Consider the following 25,461-nt stretch of genomic DNA (forward strand, 5'->3'; position numbering starts at 1 on the left):
TCTGTTAAAGTTTTAAATTCAAACAGAAATTTTAAACTTTATTTCACCATCCTTGGATCTCCAAAGAATTTGAATAATCATTATTATTAAAATTATTATAGCACCAATGTACCACCGGCTTACCATTAATGGGAATCCTGGCTAAAAGTGCAAAAGTACCCACTTTACTCATATTGCAAGTTCAAGTAATGATTGGTATATATTAGTGTACATATTTGTATATAATAGTACAATAGTTACAAAAATACTATTTACCCAGCAGAGGAGCAGCTGGCATAAGAAATGCAACAGTAGATGACAGAGTGTAGACAGGAAGTAGGAAAAAATAAAATAAATACATAACTGACAGAGTAATTTCCTGAATAACAGCAAAGTTCATGTTTTTACAGTACCAAACAAATACTTTAGTGTTCGTATTACTTTAAGCTGTTGCTAATTTCTTTTATCCTCATTAAATGTGCTGAAAACACAGTTTGAAAGAATAAAAGGACAGAAATCTTTCTTAATCACTACTTTGACCAGTGAACTATGCAGGTGATATTTTCATATATTCTAAGGGACAGTTTGTAACACAGAGACAAGACAAACAATTTGACCCATACTGAGCTACACTTTCCCAGTGCTAATCCGAAGTTCTTATATCTACATAAATGTTTACCCTGATTATTATGAGACACTGGGAGACACTGATTAGTATGCGCAGAGAGAAAGCTAGAAAACATTGACTGATTTCTAATTACCTTTACTGATAAATATACGCAGACTCCAAGGAAAACAACATCTGCAAAAGGATTGAAATATAAAACAATCAACAATCAAATAGATCTGAACTTTAAACATGTGGCAAATAATAGGATAGAATAGAAAACTGTATCTGCAAAAGGATGAAAATCCAAACCTCAAAATAAAACTTAACACATGATTCCTGCAGCTGATAAGAACATAGCATGATGGCTTATTCCCTTCTAATAACATAATATAATTCTCTTCTAATTATTCATGGTATGTTTTGTTAGTATTATTGCACTTAGAGACTTCCACAGAGTGGAAAAAGGAAACATAAGGCAACTGCAGCAAAATAGTGCACTTGTACATAAAAACTACAATGAAAAAAATTGCAGATTGCACAAAACCTTGGGCAACACATCACCATCTTTTATCCTAAGGTTGTCAGTCACATGAACCACTAACAGACCTTTGACAAACTGCAGTCCAGACCAGATGGTGCCGCACATGAGAGACAACCTACAGGTAAAGGGCTGATGTGTTTTGCCGATTCTGCAGGTGTTTTGTATCTCCTTTGTTGTTTTGCCAGTCTGTTAGTCCTTCAGGTAGAAAAGTGTCTTCTTTAGATTTCTCCAAGCAATCAACAACCTCTTGATATGAGGACTTCTCTTGAAAGGGGCGAGGTCCTAGCAGTTCCACCATGTCAGCCCTGTCTAGAATCTCTTGGTCTAGAAGATGCTTTGCCACCTGCATTACATGACCAACAGGAAACATCAAGCTTTGAGGTCATTAAAATACACATTTTTTTCATACTCCAAATATATGACAGTTTTGAAAAATGCTCAGCACAAATGAAAATCCATTTGCAGCATCACACTCTGCAAATGTCTCTGAAGCACTTACTACAAATGTTAAAAAGTTCGCACCTTCTCCACCATTTCCTTCTTGTCAAGTATGAGCTCAAGTGTTCGTTGGAAGGCAGCATCTATGAGTGAGCGAACTTCCTGGTCTATAACCTGGGCTGTAGATTCACTGAAAGGTTTGTCAGTTATAAGGCTGCCCCATTGCGGTAGGTCAAAAGAAACCTGACCCACCGCACCATTCATTCCAAACTGTACAATCTAAAATATGAAGAGAAGAAGAATATGAAGACTGGAACAGAAATATATAGTCAATAAAAATCATAAATTATTCTCTATGAGTCATTTTAACTCCATGGATGGTTATGCTTTTTTTTTTGTTGTTGGACAAAATACGGTTTGGTTACGCCTAAATTTCTACAATAAGCCTGTTCTGCAGTGAGGCGAGTACCTGTGCATAGGCAGACTGTGTGACTTTCCTGAGATCATCTTGTGCCCTGGTGGTGACTTGACGAAAGAAAACCTGCTCAGCCACTCGACCACCCAGCATCATGCACATTCTGTCAAACAGCTGCTCCTGTGTGAATAGGTACTGCTCTTTAGGTAGATACTGTGCATAGCCCAAACCTGTCCCTCTAGGAACAAGTGACACCTGGTGGAGTACATTATAATGATGAATCTATAATCAGTTAATCATTATAATTATTACAGGATTACTGCAAAAAGAGAGCAAGAAATGTAAATAATACCTTAAAAAGTGGGTCTGCATGTTCAAGAAACCACCCAGTGACAGCATGCCCAGCTTCATGATATGCCAGAGTAGTTTTTTCTGGAAGTTGCAGAACCTGAGATCTTTTCTCTAGACCTGAGAACACGACAGAGATCTTAAAAAAATGCTTAAATCATAATATTAACATCAGGTTAATGGATTGACATAAAATAACATATAAGCTCTATATTTTGACACCACTGCTTTTATAACTCAGTTGTACTGTATTGTCATTGTATTTATGTAATCAAAAAAGTGGTTATGGAAAGATTCACATATATACTATCAGTTTCTTTTGGTTCATTTTGTTTGACTTACCTCCAACAACCCTTTCAACTGCCCACTCAAAGTGTTTGCTACTGACATACTGGCTGAGACGACGTGCAGCTATTAGAGCTGCCTCATTACACACATTTGCAATGTCAGCCCCTTATACAAACACAGAGAAGCAACAAATAAGTTAGAGTGTGATGAAATTAAAGCAAGAATCAGCTGAAACTGTATGATTTTCTTTTTTAGATTTGTTTGGTATTCAGTGATCATGATCTTTTATTCCCACCAGTAAAATCTGGGGTTAAAGCAGCAAGATTCCTGGCCAGCGTCTCTACATCTACACTGGAGTCCAACTTCAGAGGTCTTAAATGCACCTTAAAGATTGATGCCCTGCCTTTCATATCTGGAGGACCTGCAAAAAACAAAAAAGAAGACCACTGTCTGTATAATTCATTAATAAATCACTCTGCTTCAAGTTCTGTCACATATACAGCACTGTGCAAAAGTCTCACTCCTTAATTCCTTTATATTTGGTTTTCATTGAGCTAGACTTTTCTAAAGTGATCTTGAGAAAAAGTTCATCAGGCTTTCGAGCAAAGACCTGACACAGGACCAGAGATGCATTTGGTCCTTCAATTAATCAATCTGCTGTTCACCAAAGCCTCATTAATAATGGTCTAAGTGGAAGGGTGGCTTTCAAGAAGCAATTCTAAAGGAAGAGCAACCGGAAGAAAAGGCTGAAGTATGTCAAATTATGCAAGAATTGGACTCAAAATGAAGTACTGAAACCAAATTTACAATTTTTAGTTTAAAGGCTCATCAATATGTATGGAGGAACTCATAAGAGAACCTGCCCAGATCCTGAAGATCAACATTATTGAACCTGAGTGGGATCATTTTGATAGTGTAGAGAACAAAAGGAGCCAACATCTGAAAATAACTTTGATTGTCCTTCAAGAAGCCTATTCCTGAAGACTACTTGAAGAAATTACAAGAAAATTGCCTGAGAGAGTTAAGGCTGTTTTGAAGAATAAAGGTGGTCATATCAATGAATGCAATGAACAGCCTACGTCCATTGCAGCCCTTAGTTATGCTGCAATAGATGTAGGCTGCCGGGGATTCCCATGATGCATTGAGTTTTTTCTTTCCAGTCACCTTTCTCACTCAGTATGTGTTAATAGACCTCTCTGCATCGAATCATATCTGTTATTAACCTCTGTCTCTCTTCCACAGCATGTCTTTATCCTGATTTCCTTCTCTCACCCCAACCAGTCGCAGCAGATGGCCGCCCCTCCCTGAGCCTGGTTCTGCTGGGGGTTTCTCCCTGTTAAAAGGGAGTTTTTCCTTCCTACTGTCGCCAAAGTGCTTGCTCATAGGGGGTCATATGTTTGGTGGGTTTTTCTCTGTATCTATTATTGTGCAATCTACTGTACAATATAAAGCGCCTTGAGGCAACTTTTGTTGTAATTAATTAATTAATTAATTTGGCGCTATATAAATAAAATTGAATTGAATTGAACTGAATTTAACTTGAATGTTTTTACCTAATATACTGTATTTCCATGTATGTTTGAAAATGCTTTAATAAATTACTGCACATATGTTCAGTTTATTTAGCAAAATATAAAGAATCGAGAGGCAGCTCAAATTTGTTTGCACAGTACTGTGCAAACAAAAAGCTTATAGAGCTGATGCTGACAATTACTCAGCCTTCTGCTGCATTACACGTGCACAATTAGCAACTGCAAAAATAGTTCACTGAAACCATGCCAGCATGAAAAGGTGGTGAATCTTGTTTGTAGAAACTTTACAATAACACTTTTTTTTAAAGGTTTATATTCGGTCGAAAGGCAGAGCAAATTCTAAAACAACAATGTATTGACTTAAAAGTTTCAGTACAGAAGCATTAACTCTTACTGGAGGAGAAATGTTTTAATTCGCTTTTAAAGCCATGAATTCAGCGTAATTTATTTTACCATTTAAAAACCCTTTGTCATTTGCAAGCATCCAGGAAAGGACCCAATATAAGTCCTAAGGCAGTGGCCAAACTTGTGGCTTGGAATACCAAGTTACATAACTAATTGCTCATTAAACCAATTAGAAATGTGAACTTTTTCAGCACTCCCATCTTTCTGTCATCTGTTTACAAAAGACAATATACACAGACAGAAGGACGGGGAACAGAGAATAACAGGGAAATGAGCAACATATCCCATCCCTCGTGTTGGCCTCCAGTTACCTAATCTGTCCTTTATAGAAAAACAGCTCTCTCATTATGATCTTGTTTTCTTTGATAGAGAAAAGTGGTCTGGCCACCCACCCTGTAGTCCTGGTGTTAGGAAAATTAGATCTTAGCAGGCAGGAAATATCAAATTAACCGAAGATAAAAGCAAACATTATGCAACACGTGCTTTTAATGACATAAGACGTAAACAGGCAAGAAGAAACATACAGTAAGTACAAGATATGAGTTTCAATAATGTCAAACGTAACACCTCATCTAAAGCAGGGAAAGTCAAAGTTATGCAGACCATCTGGGTCTGCATGCACACCAGAGCCAGTGAATCACATGTGGAATAATAAACTGGGAAACAGAAATCAAAAAGAAAATAAACTTAATCACAGCAAAAGTAAAAGTGAGCTTGGTGTTGTGGTCAGACACCAATAATCTGAAAATTAACTGAAATTTGAAATGCATCTTAATAAACAAAGAAATAATGGTTTTATATTTATAGTTTTCATAAAAGGTAACTGAGTTGCAACAAGCGAGGAGACTGCAGAGGAAGTAGGCAGATCTGAGGTTAATATTTATACTTCACCTATGTATACATGTCGATCAAAGCGTCCAGGCCTCATCAGAGCTGGATCCAGGATATCGGCTCGATTTGTGGCAGCTAAAACCACGATGTTAGTGCTGCTGTTGAATCCTGCAATGACAAAAGCATTTAGAGGACTGAGGGCTTGTGAAAAAATAGCATCAGAAATGTTGACATAAAACATAATTACCCACCATCCATTTCCACAAGTAGCTGGTTGAGGGTGTTCTCCTGTTCGCCCTCATCACCAAAGTTTTCTTTGCCCCGCTTTCTGCCGATGGCATCAATCTCATCAATGAAAAGAATGCAAGGAGCATTTTTTCGAGCTGTGGCAAACAAATCTCTTATCTAATAAAACACAGAAAAGATCTATTTATTTCTACAGTTATACTAATTTTTGACATTGCCAAAACACCCAAAAGTAGAAAGTCTTCATCATTTTAATTTGATACGAGAATGAGTAATTCAGTGATCTGCTGTATTTGCACATATTGTGGTCACACTGCAGCATCACAAGCATGTGACCCATCATTTTGTTTTCAGACCTGTTGAGAGTCCAATCATTCAGCTCCGTACTAACCCTTGCTGCACCCACACCGACAAACATTTCCTGGAACTCCGAGCCGTTGACTGTGATGAAAGGAACGTTGGCCTCTCCTGCAGTGGCCTTAGCTAGCAAAGTCTTCCCATTTCCAGATGGACCCCATAGCACTGCACCCTGTAAACAAGGGAGTTAATCAGATTTAATGTATTTTCTATCTTAAGGAATTTTTTGTTCCAGTGAGTATGATCAGAATACAGAAGTGCAGAATTGCTTTATTTTAATAAAAATAATAAATTTCTTTATCAAGAAATGACACACCTTAGGAATCTTAGCACCCAGGTCATGATACTGATGTGGGCTTTTCAGGAAATTGATAAACTCCAAGATATCTTGTTTGGCCTCCTCACACCCTGCAACATCTTTAAAATGGACACTGACATTGTTTTTAATTATCCTGGCTTTGGATTCACTTATCCCAAAGAGGCCTCCTCTCCCCCAGCCACCAAGTCCTCCTGCCATCGGCCCCTGCCGTGTTGCAAAAAGTAAAAATCCGACCACAAGTAAGATTGGGAGAACACTCAAAAACAGAGTCCTATGGGAAGAGAAAAACCTTAGTTAGGACATCGATTCTAATAACCTATATATGCAGTAACTTTAAAGTGAAGCTGCTGTACTTTCTCACCCATCACTTTCACTGCTGTAGAGCACAGGTACTTTCTGAATGGAGTCCAGACCTATTTCCTGCTGTGCTAGCTCCAGGTTATGCTCAAATGAGTCTGCGCTGCCAATGTTGAACCACAAATAGTTCTGAAACATGAAGACAACAGCATGTAGTATATGTAGTAAGTATATCTACCTTTACTGTACTTTGACTGACTCTTCATCTGGACTGCAGCCCCTCGGAGGAGGCACACTACCATTGTGCATTGTTAGAATAGCAATTGTTCCTCGTGTGATTTTCTCAGTGTAATCAGTCAAATGCCTGCTGCAAATAAAGGTTAGCAAGCTTTATTTAGAAAAAAAAAGCAATTGATAAGGAAAGACAGTGAGAAAATGAAAACGAAAGTACTTATGTGCCAAATACAAATATGTCGACTGCTGAGATCTGTATTTTAAAACTTGTGCTCTTGGAATTTCAGAAAGTATGTGTGTCCTCTACCAACAAAAGCAAATGGGAATACAGTGTGTGAGAAAAAGAAAGATGTTTGTTTTGTTTGTTTATACAGTCATTTTTATCAATATAGTGAAGTACATTTTGTCGATTCTCATCAGTTTAACAGTAAAAATAAATGCATTTAGTTTGTATAAGACACTGCAATTACACACTGGGACATTTAATGAAACTGACCACTCGTGATGTGTTCACGCCGGGGGCTGGAAATACTTTGACATACTGTTTGTTGACAACCTCGACATGGCCCACCTGGGAGGAGAGCAGAAAGAATCATTTGTTCACATGGTTGCAAACACAAGCACAGACACACAGGTGTAAGGAAGACACCGTAATTAAAACGATCTCTGCCTCTCACCAAGCCTCTACTCAAGTAGTGATGCACAAAATCCTTCCAGGAGATCTGGACTCCTGTTTCTCTAAAGTGAAAGTACAAGAAAGCTGAGGCCATGCCTGCTGCACCGGCTGCTAGGTTCTGGACCGTTTTATCATCAAAGGGAAATTCCTCCTGTTAGAAATAGGATAATGAAAAAATATTTTAGTTTACAACTCCTATATAGAATCATTTTAGTAAGCATATTTTGTTATTATTTAGTGACTGAAGACGAGGCAGTTATTGCCACAATTCTGGCTATGATTCACACCTGAAAGCGTGACCACCAGTATGATTCCCCTTTTTTCCATCGTTTTCGTCTTTGGTCCTTCCCGTTATTTGAGTCCTGCCATTCCCTTCCACGAGACTCTTCTTTTATATTTCCATCTGAACAGCAATAATAACACAACTGTTCATTGCGGCAGAGCTGAGAAATACAGGGCTTACAAACTCACTGGGTAAAGAAATTATACACAGTTCAACAATACATAGAAAAGTAAGCAATTGTGTTCTTCACACTGCCCTTAAGGTTTACAGTCTATGTGCACACTGATTTAGAGTCATTAAAAAGGTAAACAGCACTAAAAGATGGACTACCTTTTGGCTGTTTCCTTGAGCTAAGTAACCGAGTAACTTGGAAAATGTGTTGATGTAAACCTCCGCATCTTCTTTGGATGAGTGATTTCTTCTGAAATAGGTTAGCAGTGAAGTCAGTCATCAAAAGCCATGTATAAAAAGAAATGTACATGAAATAGATTCAGTTCAATTAAATTTTATTTATATACTGCCAAATCACAACAACAGTTGCCTACAATAATACAAAGAAAACAGAGATGTAAACAAACTAACTGAGAGAAAGGATACAGTCTCATGAAGCAGAGACTGTATTCGTGTTTTTACATTTTAAAAAAAACTCTTTTGTTTGCTCACATGTTTAAGGATTACTGAAATCTGATTAAGATCTAGGCACACTGAAATGTGTTGCATATAACCTAATTATATGCAGTCATTGCAACAATAACACTGAACAGCTGCTGTTAAGGTCAAATATTTACTTCATTTTGGCCATCTGCACATATTTAATGTTGATTCAGTTATGTTTATGGTTTGACTAAACTGATTACCATACAACTGCTCAAATTGTGATTCACTATGAGAGAGCATTTCTCAGTATCAAACATACATAATAGTGCACGCAATAAAACCATTGCTGCAGGTTATGACTCTGGAAAATTAATCTTACACAGCTCAACCATACACATTCACACCGGTAAAAATAATGATCCCATAGTGGAATACAGGCACCTGTTGGTGACAATTTTCCCCTATACAGTTGACTACAGAGAGAAACTGAATACTATGAATGTATTTTTAATAGTAGTTAGTAGATTTTTTTTTATGAAGGAGAGACAATGGGTGATGCAATTCATCTTCTTAAACAGTTTTAAATATTAAAGGAAACTGGATGGATAAATGAGCGAGAGAGAGAGAGCCCCTTTAAAAACAAATGTATTATGAAACTGAGGAAACTGATTTATAAACTACATTAACGGAACGGACATCGCCTACCGTGAGAGAACAAACAATGCAGGAATGATAAATAAACACTGCTGCAGCTTGCTTGGGTTTTTTTTGGAGTTGACTGCTATATCTGGATTTTAAAAAATACCAAAAAACAAACTTTTAACATAATTCCTTGCAAACCATTGTTAGCAAACGCAGGTGACAAAAAAACTTGCGTCATCTATTTTTTTTTTTTTAAGTGTAGTTAAGCTGATATAAAACAATAACGGCGTTTTTACAACCTACCGACGTGAGAACCACGAAGAAGCGAAAAGTAGATGAAGAGGAATAGTTGCGGCTCAGCGTCCGGACTCGGTTCCTACAGTAGCCGACAGTCAAAGAGAGGAGACTCATCCTGTCAGCCCGACTGACTGACGGACCGACTCACCGCAGAGCCATTAGGAGAGGCACCGGAGGCACGGTGCGTATCACAGTCATCTCGCGAGATTTTGGTTACAGACGCTACAGGTAGGCACCAGTCTTCCAGCGGGTTTTTTGTTGTTGTTGTTGTTGTTGTTGTTTTTGTTAAGCCCAGTTTTAATGTTGGAAAGCCAAAGAGATCTATCTTCATTTGGATTTTTTGTTGTTCTTAGTTGCAGACCGGTCATTAACAGACAGAATTAAAACCATTGCTTAAATGCATTTCATTAATTTATTCATGCACTACTCATATGTTTAACAAGCCATGGTGTTTACCAACACCATGTAAGTCCATTAGTTTGGAAAAAATATATATACACAATACATCATGCTGAAAGATAACACAGCCAAAACTCATTATTTTAAAACAAATACATAAAGGTCAGCATTTACACATTAACCAAGGTTTGCCACTTAACATACAGAGACTTAATTAAGGGAATTTAGACTGAAACAACTACCATGATGGTATGAAAGGGTTTGGATAACAGCTGTTAAGTAACCTGACAGCCTTAGGCACACAATTTTCATGAGCATCAACAGACATTTGCTACACTGCATGAAAACAGCACTGATTAAACACATATTAAACTGCACAGCATTAGTTCACAGTTTTGAATTTAAAAAAATGAAAGCACATAAAACAACTCTCATAGTCTTTGTGTCTTACAGTTTAACAATTTTCTTTACAAGGAAAAGTACCGTACTGCTAATGCATGCTTTCATTATTTATATTTATTTATATATATATATATATATATATATATATATATATATATATATATATATATCTGTTGCCAATACAGTACACGTATTTGAAGTTATGTTTTCAGTGATTGTATGTATACACATTAATTTTTTTGTTCACCTATACCATTCGGTACGGTGCAAATAGGAAAAGAGCTGAAAATAAACAGTTAAGGCCTGAAAATCTACATAATTGAAGACTTTATGAAATATCAACAGATCAATATATTGGTTCTAAATAAACAGCAATTGAACTCATAGAAAATATGTCCAAAAAGGGGAGATGGGTAAGTGGCAGTGACCAACTGGTCACACAGTCTAACAGATTTAATCCCATTTTAAACTATGTCAACATATAGCTTTTTTTGTGCAACATCACCCATCTGAACCTAATAAACTGAAACTTGGACATGGCAGCACAGGAACTGGATGCTGAAAGGCATATTTTTGGCGATTTTCTTATTGGACGCTGGGCTTCTAAACTTTAAAATTCTGATATATGGCAACTTTAAAGTTCAGCATTATTGGCAGTTTGGATTAAAGTAGTTGAGGCTTGTAACAGTAAATATACAATTTCTGCATGCATAACCACCTACTGATCAGGTGGATTTTTTTCTCTACAGAGCATTTACTTGTAAATTTAGAAACACACACCAACATTAAACATACACGCAGTGGTTTGTACATCTAAGTTCTGTAGGAATGCAAAGGTTTGATAAAAATATATTAATTTCCAGATGAATTTTAAATACCCTGCCTCATAATGCAGTGCACAGGATAAACAAAAGTCAGAGCATAATCATAAAACAAAATAAAGAAAGATTGTGGGGGTTTTTTTCCCATAACGAAGCAAAGTGCAGCATCCACTTAAATCCCAGGGTCCTTTCCAGAGTTAGCTTTCTTTCACATCCAGCTCCTCTTCATCCTGCTTACGCTCAGTCATTCGTGCACATCGTGGACAAGTTGTGGAATTGTCAAAGTAACAATCTCTACAGAGGTACACAACAAAAAAACATCAACATTCATGTCAGTTTGGTTATTTCTTTTAGTAACAGTTTAATAATTGGGAAATCATAGTGCTTTGCAAATTGAAGTACCATTTGTTAAACAGAAATACTCCTAATTACCACTTTAGCAATGGAATTTGAAGGTATGTTATTCTGAAGATCTGTTTTATTATTGGTATCTCCACTCAAAACTTTTATACAAACAATTTCCTTTTATCAATTAATTTTAAACACTTCACAAAGAGAAAATTTGCTGTATTTTTGAGCCCAAATCGTTGGTGATGACTAACCTGTGAAAGACAGCAGAGCAGTCATGGCACACTGAGGTGTGACTGTCAAAGGGGAACAGGATGTCTCCCTCCTTGCAAAGCTCACACACAAATCCTTTGGCCTGACAGCGCTACAAATACACACATGGACAGCACAAACCATTAATATGGCACAGAAAGATACAATGATATCAACAAATACTAAAAACATTTCAGCCATATATTAGTACATGGTGAATTTGCAAGTCCAACACAGCCCCTCTTCTTCATGATATAGTTCAACAGTGCCATCAGTAGGGAAGTTTGTGCTTTATGTATGAGCTCACCTCGCAGTCTAGTTTGATGTGCTTAGCAAATGTGGTGTGGATCTCTGTGAGGGAACAGCTCAGTCTGCCAGTGGAAATGTCAATCAAATCCTGTAGTGAGTACATGTCGTCGTTCTCGACAAAGTGTTGGCGATCTTGTAGCTGGAAAATATAAATGCAAAAAAAGGAAATGGGCAACTTTCATATTATGAGACTCAACTCTTTAGTGCAAAAAAAGGATATCAGACTCAAGCATAGTTTTAAACATATTATTTATTTATTTTAACAGTAGGGAAACATCCATCCATCCATCTTCATCCGCTTATCCGAGGTCGGGTCGCGGGGGTAGCAGCCTAAGCAAAGAGGTCCAGACCTCCCTCTCCCCAGCCACCTCCTCCAGCTTGTCCGGGGGAATACCAAGGCGTTCCCAGGCCAGCCGAGAGATATAATCTCTCCAGCGTGTCCTGGGTCTGCCCCGGGGCCTCCTCCCGGTGGGACATGCCTGGAACACCTCGCCCAGGAGGCGCCCAGGGGGCATCCTTGCCAGATGCCCGAACCACCTCAGCTGGCTCCTCTCGATGTGGAGCAGCAGCTGCTCTACTCTAAGCCCCTCCCGGATGGCCGAACTTCTCACCCTATCTCTAAGGGAGAGGCCAGCCACCCTTCGGAGGAAGCTCATTTCCGCCGCTTGTATCCGCGATCTCGTTCTTTCGGTCACTACCCACAGCTCGTGGCCATAGGTGAGGGTAGGGACGTAGATCGACCGGTAAATTGAGAGCTTCGCTTTTACACTCAGCTCTCTCTTCACCACGACCGACCGGTGCAGCGTCCGCATTACTGCAGCCGCAGCCCCAATCCGTCTGTCGATCTCCAGCTCCCTTCTCCCATCACTCGCGAACAAGACCCCGAGATACTTGAACTCCTCCACTTGGGGCAGGAACTCATCCCCGACGGGGATGAGTAGGGAAACATTTTAAAACAATTCAAACTGACAATTCATAAAAATATGTTTAGTATAGATTAAAACTGAGCTAATACAGAACTTGAGATCACAAGAGTCAATTTAATTTATGCAAGCTAATTAGTGATATCCAGTGGCTCACCCGACTGTACATCATCAGCCTTCTTTAGTTCAGTACTCTTCACTTCTATCACATGGTGGTGCTGTTTTAACATACTGCTAATAGGCTGCCTGTGTCAGTGCTTCCATTTGCATTTTTCTAAATGGTAAGTAAATTGATAGCAAGTTTTCCAAACTGGGTTGTTTACATTCTTGCTAACTTTGAAGGGTTAAATTGTAAACTCTGATCATCCAGTGGAGACTGAAACAATATTAACTGTTTATAATATGATAATGGAAAAAAAAACTTTCTTAATGCACATGTTTGTTTGTACAAATACACACACGCTTATATACAGCTGAGAAAAAAAGGCCTAGTCTAAATTTGTAAATGCCAGTTTAAAAAAGTTGAGGCTATCAGTTCTTCATCCCAACCTTATATGAAAAGAATCTATTAGCCTATTAGACATTGGGCAATTACAAGATAATTTTATGATTTACATGCAGAATTGTCTAATAGGCTAATAGTATTGCTTGGATCAGGTTTAATTGAGATAATTTATTATAACTAGATAACGTTTCTGCTTGAAAGCAAGTCCTTGTTTTACCCAATAAAATTCAGTGTTGGTCAAGTTACTTGAAAAAAGTAATCAGTAACTAATTACTGATTACTTCCCCCAAAAAGTTATCCTGTTACTTTACTGATTACTTATTTTCAAAAGTAATTAATTACCTAGTTACTTAGTTACTTTTTAAAAACACGATTTACAACCTGAATAGGTGATAAAGCGATAGATCTTTCAGCCCAATTCTACTTTTTCTGCATAATCTATCATATAAAATGTAATCAAATGGAAAAGTCTCTTTTTAAAACTTTAAATCTTTTAACTTTATGCATCAAGCAAAAACTTAATTATATGCAACATTCTCTGACTTGAATAAATTAGTTTAACATTTAAACCTATTTTCTGCACATTCCAGCACATAAAATAAAATAGTTTTTTGTGTTTACACTCACTCTTTCAAATAAATGCAAGTAAAACACAGCAGAAAATAAATAAAATCAAAGACTAGCGGTCCTGTTGCTCTATTTTCACCTATAAAGCAGGAGTAGGGTAGGCAGAGGTTTGCCCTGGTGCAGGTGTGCAGCAGCGGTCAGTTGAAGAATCCGCGAGTTTCTCTGTGAATTTCCCATTACGTCGTTGTGCACTCGGTGCTTGCTTGGAAGTTTAGGGGGGTTTTTTCGCTGTAAAAAGACGTTTTCTTCCCATGCACAACGGACACTAATGTTTTCGTCACTTTTTATGGAATCAAACTCAAAATAAGGTCAGTACTTCCACGCTTTAAACGCTGCACGCTCATACTCTCTCCCACACTCGATATATTATCCATTGTTGATCTGTACACAGCTGTTGTCACGAACGTCGCTTACATCACTGTCATGAGACATTCTCGCAAAAAATCACAGTTTTAGTAACGCAGCATGCTTACGTGAAAGTAACAGTAATCTAATTACCGTTTTTGCAATAGTAATCCCTTAAGTTACTCGTTATTTGAAAAAAAGTAATCAGATTACGCGTTACTGCCCATCTCTGATAAAATTTACTAAAATCTACTAAAAAATTACATCTTAAACCTCTGACAATAAAAAGTTACTGACCTGTAGTAGCAGCCGAGCTTCCATTGCCTCCTTGCAGGTGATAAAATAGGGTTTCATTAACAGAATATCTTGACGAAGTTTCTGTGGGAGAAAACACACACAAACATTTCTGTCACTCTTAGTGAATGGAGTGACTCACCCACTTGCCTGTCCTGGCAACACTGAATGAAGAAAAAAAAAAAAATTTAGGGATAGGTTGGCTGACAACACAACTGTGAAAGTAATTATTTATTTAAAACAAGTCTATTAAAAATAAGCTGAAAAATAAACTTCAATGGGAAGCTACCCACCCTGATTTCAACCAGTTCCTCCACAAAGTTGAATAGCAGCGGGTTTATTTCTTTCAGCCTTAGCACGGGGCGTGACATCATCAGGGCCAGGTAGCGCATTGAGGAGCGACAGACCTGAGATAGAGACACTATCAGAACACAAACTGGCTCAATACGCCCTCAAAACACACTGACATACCTTCATCATAAGACAGTGAGCTTGGTTAATCCTGCACTGGTCGACAGCTTTAACGAGTAAATGTGCATCATCTGATTCAAATTCACAAACCTCGCCCTGCACTGGGATGATTTTAAAAGTAGGTCACATGCCACCAGATAAATGATTCTACCAGACACGGGAATGTAATTGAGTTGAGTGACATATAAATAACATTAATCTGACTTCCCTTGAGTAAATTTTTAAAACCTGGGGAAACTTCTTTAAAGGATGGTTTCGCAGTTTTGTAGTACTCTAGTAAATTGAGTTAATCAGTGGAATGTCCATGCGTGATATGCATGTATATGTATACGATTCTGTCTAACTTTGATGTAAAGCAGTAGCATCCACTAAATAATATTAAAAGCACATTTACAAATTCTAGCCTCTTTCAGTCCAATCAAAATGTTCAGATAACATGTTAATGAAATTTAGTTTACACATTTATAAATTTTATTTTCATGTGCTGAGTGTATCTGCGGTTGTTGAGGTTACCTTCCTTGATTCAAACTCCCAGTTGTGGATGACACGAGCTGGAATGACAGCCGTGTCATTCCAATGACATGTGCTGCAGTAATACTGGCCAGTGTAGTCACACTGTCTGGCTTCACTAGGTACGCCCCCTGCAAGATAAATACAAAAAAGTACAGTTAAACTATAAAACAAAAGAACATGTACACATCACCAAAATGCATTTAAAATACTATAGAAAACATAAATATCTAAATTTTCCACAACTAAGGCAACCAGAGGTCGTTTTATATATATATATATACTCCTAATTGGGCTAACCAAACATAAACACATTGAATTTGTACTCACTCAGTGAAATTTGTGCACGACATTCTGCACAGCGGTAATCTTGCCGGTCTAGTCCTATTTCAGGACAAATACTGAGCTCGTACTCAGACTGGTGGCTGACCTTTGACCTGACACAGGGTTTAGTGATCAGATTCATACACTTACTATGGCAACGATAATAGCATCCTGAAAAAAGAAAGAGATAACTTCAAATTATAATATATAGTTTTGTTTTCGCCATCAAGATTACTCATTGTCTCACCTGTCACTGGTTCAGACAGAAACATTTCATACAACAGAATGGAAGTTAAGCCTCTTTGAACTAGGGGGCAAATGGATTGCACAGATCTCTAATTACCTTCTGAGTGTATTAAGGCTTGAGAGCACAGCAAATGATATTAGAAGTCTGAATTTTGAGCAGTGTTAACAGAAATGTTTCAAACTTTTGGGAACTAAACTTTCGGTAATCTTACAACGCTCTACCAGTATCTACTATGTCTCACCTGTGCAGGTATACCAAGTCTGGATAAGGCCCCAGATAATAGTGCTACACTTATCACAGGTCTGTTTCACACTCTTGCTCTTTTCCTTGGAGAAGCGGTGTTCCAGTAGGACTCTCAGATTAGGCTCATCTTCCTCTGGATCCTTTAAAATGATGCATGCGAAAAACAGAACACACAAAACATGGCTGTAACACTGTTTTGTGTACATCTGCAAGAGATAGCAACCTATGTGCAATTAAGTTTGTTTACACTTACACTACCTTGTGTTTTGTATAGCCTAAACAAAACTGATGGGAATGCATAAAAAAACATCAAGGATTAATTTCCTGATGTATGAAACTCTTTTGATTCACAAAACTTTTCTGCTGAACTTGGACCAGAAGGCATAACAGCGGTCTTACGATGGAATTTGAAGTGCTCTGGGTAAATTTCATAGATAGAGATATAATTTGAGTTGCTTCACATGATAAAGTTAAAAATGAAAGAGATTATGGATGTTAAGAATCAAGCTAAGCAATTGGATATGTTTCACTGCTTTATTTAAAAAAAAAGAAGAAGAAGAAGAAGATTCCTTTGTCCGTTATTATCACCGTGACTTATTCTTTAACATTTTTATTATGTTACAGTGTGACACACTGCCTGTGTGTTAAAGTGCTCTTGTTAGTGTTTAAGTGTTGTTAAAGTGAAGAAACTGTCAAATTGTTAAGACATGGGGGGTGACTTCAGAGTAATCTTTCTTGGTCAACCGGGATCTTGCTATTGGAAACAAACTAATGCACTGAAAAACAAAGCCAGATGATAACTGATACTTTCTTTACTGTTGATGAATGGGCTTGATTAATGAGCTTGTTTATTTGAAAGCCCTTTAATACACTAGACTGTAAAACTTTGTTTTCTATCATTTATAAACAAAAAAGGGAATTTATGCAAACTCTTCGCCAACTCTTCTCCAAGAATGTCTGCAATGCATTTTCACACATTTCATAAAGGGCAAAATACTCAAATCAAAGCAGTTTGGAGTGTTTTAGATGTTTTCCTACCATAGTTATCACCCTGTATACTTACAGGCCCAACATGATCACTAAGAATCTCCTCCTCCTCTGACATCAATCCTCCACACGTGGTCACTTCTCTAAGGGTTTCTTAAGAGTTCAACTTGATTTTAAGGTTTTGACCTTACTAAGTCTTTCAGATGACATTATAATTTAAAACTATATTAATAAAACTGAACTTTGCATTTGTACAGATTTCCATTAATATTTAAAGCCTGTTACACTTATCCAAGAACACACAACTACAATATAATGTCATGCCCTTCTCAATTTTCCCCTCAGTCCCAACCTTAAGTTCTTGCAGTTTGAGGCGCAGGTGGATAAGTTTCACTACATTGTCTTTTTGTCTCTCTGAATGCTCTGGCAGCTCCAAGATCAGCTTCTTACATTCTTCTATTGCCAGTTTAAGCTGTTCAATGTCTGATGCCACAAAAGAACCCTGTAACATGATATGAAAATGGAAGACAAGGAAGTTTCACATTTTACAGTATAAACAGTTAAATTGAAAGTGATAAATTATTTTTACTGGGTTACAAATCAGAAAAACGTAAGGAGTACTTACCACAGGCCTTGAGAAGTGATCCTCAGCTAGACCGAGGTCCATGGTTCGATCTGAACTGTGTGTTCTGGTCCCAGGGAAAACCTCAGGTCTTGCTTCTAAATTGAGGAAAACATGGCATAAAGCGCTGTTCTTCTTGCAAGCATACACACTACATTCTGGCAAGTGCACTCGGTCACGCTTGCTAATTTCATCCACATGACTATTGTGGAATGAACTTTGAGTTGCTTTATTACTGCTTTATTACTGTCACATTTACATGTCTGCAACCAATCTCTTTCACAATTATTCGTTCTGAATGTGTCGAAATTAGTTAAACCATCCGACATCCCAGGGCTAGCGATTTTTCCAGTCGGGCTACCAAAATCCATCTCAGCCCTGCCTGTCGGGCTATCATAGGAAGGAAAAATATATGTCAATGCTTCTGCATTCTTTCGCAAATGTATCTGGGTAATTTTGTCATTGGCATCAATGAGTCACTGTCAATATGTGACATATTGAAATGCCGTTTGAATTTGTGCTTTTTTTGCGTTCACTTTCACGTTGCGATCGCATGAACTGTGTATAGAGAGCGGCAGTACTGATTGGTGAGTGACAGATTAATTGCGCACCAATTCCTCTGGCATCGTCTTATCAATCGTTAGCTTACTATTCAAACATGACAAGTAAAATCTCCCACAGCAAGCTTAAACATGTGATAGAGGTTGATTGCGCAGAGAATCACTGACCGTTATGTAAGTACGTGTGTAAAAGCAGATGGATTTACGCAGGTATTTTAGTTCTGCAGAGCCAAATAAGACAGTTCAGGGTGAAGAAGGGAGAGCCAAAGAAAAGCCTACCACAAAACAGAAAAGTTATTACAAATCAGACGATGAAGCAAAAAGAAAGCGCAGCTTTTTTGGTTTCATGGACAAAATAATTTCTGTGGCTGGAATATGATAAGCTAAGTAACATAATGTTCTGCCGGGTGTGTCGTGAGTTTCCCTCAAATTCTGAGTCGGCAAGCGCCTTTGTTACTGGGACCAGTAATTTTAAGAAAGACCCCATCAGAACCCATGAGAAATGCAAGAAATGCATTATTGCTCAGTCTGCAGTATCGTTCCCAGAACAAACACCAATTTCAAAAAACATACTAAAAATAAACCAAGCACAACAAGAAGTCCTGGAAAATCTGTTTAGAACAGCGTACTATGTTGCAAAGAGTGAACTACCATTGGCAAAATTTAGCAGCCTTTGCAAACTTCAAAAGGCAAATGGCCTAGATCTCGGTTCCACTTACCTGTGATTTCAGTGGAAATTTCAAAATCAGGATCTGACACACACTGATTCATGTCCTACACAGTTCTTACAAGTTCATAGAAATTTCTGTTCAATTTGAACCAAATATTTGAGTTGATGATTGTAATTTTTATACAGTTGTTGTAATTTGTGTTTTAACTATTTTTTGATTGATGTTTTGTTTCCTTTACAATATAATATTGTAAAGGAAACAAAACATTAATCTTTTTTTTTTATTTGGGCAACTTAAATTTATTTTGGACTACCAAAAACGAAGAGTGCCTGCCCGAAGGGCTACCAGGGATTTTGAAATTCTGCGAGCCCTGTATGACTTGTACTTTTGTTTAAAAACAACAACAACAAGAACAACTTTGTATAGAATTTGTGTTTTACCAATCTCAATTTCTTTCATACAGTTTAATAATTGGCACTAGATGTTGGCAGAATGATCCAAATATCAATATTATTGATGCAAATGCTGGCCATGGCATTAGACAGATACTAGTGTGATAGGATCGATGCTTCGTTTCTATCCTCCAAGTTCAGTATGTAGCCTACTGAATTGCGTTAAATAAATGTTTGTTTTTTTATAGTTTAGTATATTTTAAATTTAAAATATACTAAACTATACACTATATGCTACTATACTAAATTAACATTCATAAAAATATACACAAAATATATACTTTGTGTTGACTGTCACATCTATTTTTTCATATATAACATATTTAATCAACAGAAGTTCACCCAAACTGCTTTAGAGACAGCACATTTACATTACTGGTCTTCAAAAAACCCCAAGTTTCAAGATACATGAAAATCTGAAAGATGTTTTTATCTATGTGTTATGGTGGAAAGTAAAATTACAGTGACAGTGATTAAAATGTGATCAGCATTAGCAAATTAATGACAATTCTTCTCATAAATGATTACGCACTAGCCTGGCCTACATAACCTGTCTACAAGTTAAAACTATCAGTATCAGTACTGATATCAGCAATAACTGGCCCTGCATTTACTTGGTGTAAATACATCAATATCAAAATTCGCGCAGCAGTAATTGACACCAACACTTTCACAGTCTGATCAATATCCATTCTTTACTCAAACTGATGTTTGGCATTTTCATCTGTTACAATACAAGTCTGAATTTAAATTAAAGCAAGTGACAAATTAACATTTAAAGTGCAGTGAGAGTAAACTTTCAGCTATCCATACTGACAACTGAGATTATTCTGATGAAGTGAAAAATTAGTAAACAGAACTGAATGATGGAATTTAAAGGTTGAACAAATTCAAATATATTTAAAAAGATTAAGTCAGTGTTTAGCTATTCAAATAATGTTTAATAAACTAAAAGAATCACATTATACAAACAGTGTTGTTACCTGCGTACACCTCTGAACAAAACATGTTGAAGGAATTCAGCCTTGTAGTTCCCAATAGACTCAGAGTAATGAGGCACCGTAGAATCAGAACAGCTATCAGTGAGTCATTCTTGCTCATCAAAAAGCAAAAAGTGTATTTTTCCAAGTCCTAAATTACAGGAAGTGTTACTGAAGTACTGCTTACTCCCATGCGTTTCATTTCCTCTACTTCAGCTACAGCATTTCCAACTTCCTTTTCCTTAGTCACAACAGACCAGTGTCCTTGCTCCTTATGCATTAGCAGGATCTGCCCTACATTACAAGGAAACTATTAAACTAAGTGCACAAATTGATGCAAGCTCAATCATTCAGGTAGGGAAATCTCAAAAAGTTGACTCTGTTCATCTGGATGTAGCGTTTTCCATAGGAGAAATGTTTCGTCACTCATCCAAGTGACTTCTTCCGTCTCAGCTGACTGCTTAATGATCAAGAAACTGACCTCACAGCCCATGTTTGTCAGTGGTGCTAGTTTCAGTTATTATGCAAATGTCCTGTTTATACGGTTGGGAAAACCTGCTGAGACTGAACAAGTCACCTGGATGAGTGATGAAATGTTTCTGCACAAATTAACTTTAATGAGGGATTTATTGCCTATACAGTAACTGAGATATACTGCTTGTGTTTTTGAAAAGGAAGCAAACATACATAGTGACATTAAGAAAAAACTGGAACCATGAATGCAAAAAAACCCCACTTCCCACTGCAACAACAAACTGTTTTAGAAAGGTAAATGCCAAGATCACAAATACCACTCGCTGTAATGCAGCCGCAAAGCATCACAAAGCCACCACCAGGCTATACAGATGGCTGTATAACTGCAACTTTAGCTTCCCGCAATTAAATGAACATGATTGAGCAATATTTAAAATGTGTGCGCTCCCAATTAAAATCCAAAGTAAAAACAAATCAAGCACTGTGATTGGCACATGCCTCCATGTGTTAATCACAGCTGTTGGCGGTTCCTGGACTAATTTGGAGTAACACTATGTTGAAAGACAGATATGAAGAGCTTGTCCCTCAAAACATCATCATCTGTTGCTTGGGAATCCTTTGGATTTAGCACAAGTGTCCTGGAACAAATCATATGCAGCTACTTCTATGTGTCTGTACTGCAAAGCAACACAACTTCAATCACCTAAAAAGACACCAAAAACTGCAGTAAAATTCATGCATGAAGGCCAAGAAAACCATTGCAGTGCTTGCTAGCATGAATCATTCAGTACCATTGCAGACATACACCACGTGTGCCCACTAAAGAAGTTGAGTAACAAATCTTTCAGGAAAATGGTAAACTTACTGCGCAAACCATATGTTATCCTGTCATGCAGTGTCCTGATAATTTTGTTTAGTTAGGTTTTGGTACTGGTTTTTTTCTTTTAAATATTTGTTATTTTTCTTTAAAGATAATTTAGGTGAATAAAAAGGACCAATTTTATTTTCATGCAAAGATCTGGACAGATGTGAAGATAGGAAAGCAGTGTTGTGGTTACATGTGATCTCAATCCATCCATCCACTGTCTTCCACTTATAATTGTCAGGGTCATGGTGGGGGCTGGAACGTATTCCAGCTACCATAGGGCGAGAGAGGCAAAGCACACCCAGGACAGGTCGCTAATCTGTCACAGGGCCAACACATAGAGACAGACAACAATTCACACTCACATTCACACATGAGCAATTTAGAATTACCAATTAACCAAACCCCACTAACTGCATGTCTTTGGACTGTGGGAGGAAGCCAAAGTACTTGGAGAGAACCCACACAAACACAGAGAAAACGGAAAAGGGACAAGAACACTCCACACAGAAAGGCCCCGGCCAGATGGTGGAATCAAACTCAGGACCTGTGGTGTTAATCACCACACCACCGTGCTGCCCCTGTGCGATCTCAATATTAGTCAAAATAATCATAATCAAAAAATTAAAATAATCTTGATTATCAGTTGTCAGTGCTGGGGAGTAAAGGAATACATGTTACCTTATGTATTTAAAATAGACTGCAGACTGTTAAGACTTGATGGATAGCAGTAACAATAATCATGTGAAGTTCTGAAAGCAGTCTATGAACTAAACTCAGCTAAAGCCAGCTAACAATGTTAGCTCGGTGGCGAGTAGCCTTCAGTAATAGTAATAAATCACAGAGCATTAGCGCAATAATGTAGATGTGAAAGGCATTACAATATATTAATCCAAAGTATTTAGAATACGTTACTCACATTGAGTAACGTATTACATTGCAAACTACATTTTTGGGCATGTATTCTGTAATCTGCAGTGGAATTTGAAAAGTAATCTTCCAAGCACTGTCAGTTGTGCAGCCCTAATTGTATTTCTCTTCATCACTCCATAAGTACTGTTGCCATTGATTTTCTGTCCAGTTCTTGTGCAATTTGTAATTTTCTCAGTGTTTTCCTTTATTAATAATGGCTTCTTTCACTGAGACCATTTCTGACGACGCTTCAGCAAACAGCAGATACATCACTGGAAGACCAGATGCAATTTTTTTGTATATTCAACTTTTTTCCTGTCTATCAAACTAGTCACCTTTTACAGGCACAGCTAAATTCAAAATTTGCATCATCATGATAAAGAGATTTAAAAAATGTTAAATACGCATGTGACGATGAAGGAAGACAGTCAGAGAAATCGATCAGTGTGAGGTGTAAACTCTGTCTATATGGCTTAATACTAAGATGAAGCAGGCAAATGAAAGACAACAAAGAAAACAATGTATATTATTTTCCTGAATTTAACTACAGGTGTGAAAGCAATCCTTAGACAGTTGTATCATAACTTGTGGCAAACCTCACCATGTTGCGGGGGTGTTTTGTCTCCTTGGGGACCATCCTCTTCCTCTCCACGATCAAATGGATTGAGGCGGGTTTGGCGAAAAAGTGCAAGTCTCTCATCATACTCCATTTTATTGGCTACATCTAAGAAAGACAAACAAAACAAAGCAATTGTCTTCTCTTGGCTTTATGTATTGAAACATTACGAGGAATCTCAGTTTCCTTTCAGAAGGAAGCTGGTTAGCCAGTGTTTATACTTGGTTCGGCTTACTGTGCAGTGATAGACATTGTGTTGACATTTACTTGGTCATGAGCTGTTCATGGGTCATAACTCTCACTAAGAGCCCAATGGTTTCAAGAAAAATAAAGGCAAAATATGTTCTGCATGTTACAAGCAGAAATATGAATCCGTGCACATCTTTAACTTCGTTCAAATACATAATACATAGTCCTGAATGAGAGTTATACCAAGGCTACTGCTATTTTATACTTGCAATTTAGGTCAGATCTTAAAAAAGATTTAGTCTTACACATTACAGAAAAAGTTCCTTTACATCTAAAATGAAACAAAATCTACTTTTTCATCAGATCCTCCCTACCTCACAAAACTCTTTGAAACTTTCAAACTCCACATCCATATGCTAGAATACCAGAGAATACAAATGTCCTGTTGAAAATTGTAACCATAACGAAGGAAACTCTGATACATAATTAAAGGGTTAAGGGTAGTAGTAATTGTAATTTAATTCCATGTAGATTTTATGAAGCTACACTAGAGACAGCCTGACAGGTACACTAGCACTCCCTTTGGCTGGTTAATTACCATTAAGTCTAATTTTCACTGAGGCTGAAGATGCATGAATCTCAGTGGTATGTGTAAGCTCTACTTCAACAGTCAACAAAAACACGCCCTACAGACATTTTATGGACGACTTAAGTAAATAAGGTCAAACGAGGTAACACTGCAAATACTGAAAAGACCGAGAAACGTTAAGTTGGAGCTTTATTTCACTAATTATTACCACTTAAGGATGATGCTGCAGTAAGTCATAATGTGCTAAGAGGTAACCTTAATGTTATTTCGTTCATCACAGCTAAACAGCTTAACAGGGCGTTAACAGGGCGCTAAAAGGGCAAGTCCATATCCAAACACGGATGTCAACAAACAGCTAATGCTAGCTAGCTAGCTAACAAGCTTTTAAACCAGCAAGTCGTCCGTTGATTTGATGCTAATGTTTGGTCATTAAAGCGGCCGTCTAGTTGGAAGCTTACCCCGTTGTTGAACGAATTTATCAGCAGCAAACTAGCAGCTATATTATAATATAATAATATATTTTGTGGACGACGTTTATGATGAATATAGACAGCCGTCCCCGTTTTGTTTTGCCTTTGTCATGGGTAACATCACACAGGGGGAAAAAAACGTCAAGTCATACTTCGTCAAAGTAGCGAGTTCCGGCGAGATTTTCAAAATAAAAAAATAACCATTGCCATAATGAAATAGTGTAGAAGAAATAAAAGAAACTCAAGTGGTAAATAAAGGCTACATTTAAAGCGACATCTGTATTTGCAACTTAGTAAATATGTTTTGACACGTGGTATACCAATATAGATTACTGTTAATGGTGTAAAATAAAGCGGTACCTTTAATTTGAAAAGAAACATCATCCTCAGTTTTTCTCATTTTATGTGATTTTAGGTACCTTCCAATTAATTTCCTCAGTAAGATCCCTTTAAAAGTGCTGACTGCATGTCTTTTTCTTTTTTATACACATCATCTAAATATAATCCTTAAATGAATTATTAGTTGTACTGATAATGAAAGAAATGTCATATAAATAATACTTTTCTCTACAACAAATACAATATTATTCTCCTAAATGGCAGTTAAAATTATTATTATTATTTGTTTGTTTGACCGCTGATTTTATAGTTCCCTTTGGCTTTTCAGTGGCTTTTGTTTGCTTGAAGACAAGAATGATTTGTGTAGGAAATTCCATTTC

The 25,461-nt window shown here is 37.3% G+C and overlaps 2 protein-coding genes across 3 annotated transcripts; both read right to left on the reverse strand.

Annotated features, from left to right (window-relative positions):
• Positions 1-726: 726 nt before the first annotated feature.
• LOC101471502 (mitochondrial inner membrane m-AAA protease component AFG3L1) lies at positions 727-9,681 on the reverse strand. 2 transcript variants are annotated; one of them, XM_076882709.1, is made up of 16 exons: positions 9,342-9,681; positions 8,130-8,217; positions 7,804-7,919; positions 7,518-7,667; positions 7,337-7,411; positions 6,671-6,795; positions 6,307-6,580; positions 6,025-6,162; positions 5,639-5,792; positions 5,448-5,555; positions 2,915-3,040; positions 2,674-2,784; positions 2,336-2,451; positions 2,038-2,238; positions 1,653-1,847; positions 727-1,473 (listed from the first exon to the last, which is right to left on the reverse strand). In XM_076882709.1, exons 1-16 carry the CDS (start codon positions 9,447-9,449, stop codon positions 1,246-1,248), a joined length of 2,313 nt encoding a protein of 770 aa, XP_076738824.1. In that variant the 5' UTR covers positions 9,450-9,681; the 3' UTR covers positions 727-1,245. The 2 variants fall into 2 exon arrangements, with proteins under 2 accessions (XP_076738824.1, XP_004539442.2); XM_004539385.2 differs by having other exon boundaries at positions 8,130-8,220.
• A 47-nt stretch (positions 9,682-9,728) lies between these two features.
• def8 (differentially expressed in FDCP 8 homolog) lies at positions 9,729-24,876 on the reverse strand. The gene is made up of 12 exons (XM_004539384.3): positions 24,731-24,876; positions 23,480-23,602; positions 17,968-18,062; positions 17,695-17,844; positions 16,354-16,495; positions 15,872-16,036; positions 15,545-15,672; positions 14,854-14,967; positions 14,564-14,644; positions 11,865-12,005; positions 11,560-11,669; positions 9,729-11,251 (listed from the first exon to the last, which is right to left on the reverse strand). Exons 2-12 carry the CDS (start codon positions 23,586-23,588, stop codon positions 11,155-11,157), a joined length of 1,332 nt encoding a protein of 443 aa, XP_004539441.1. The 5' UTR covers positions 23,589-23,602; positions 24,731-24,876; the 3' UTR covers positions 9,729-11,154.
• Positions 24,877-25,461: the final 585 nt, after the last annotated feature.

Source organism: Maylandia zebra, linkage group LG1 (assembly GCF_041146795.1).
Source record: "Maylandia zebra isolate NMK-2024a linkage group LG1, Mzebra_GT3a, whole genome shotgun sequence".
NCBI classification, from domain to species: domain Eukaryota; kingdom Metazoa; phylum Chordata; class Actinopteri; order Cichliformes; family Cichlidae; genus Maylandia; species Maylandia zebra.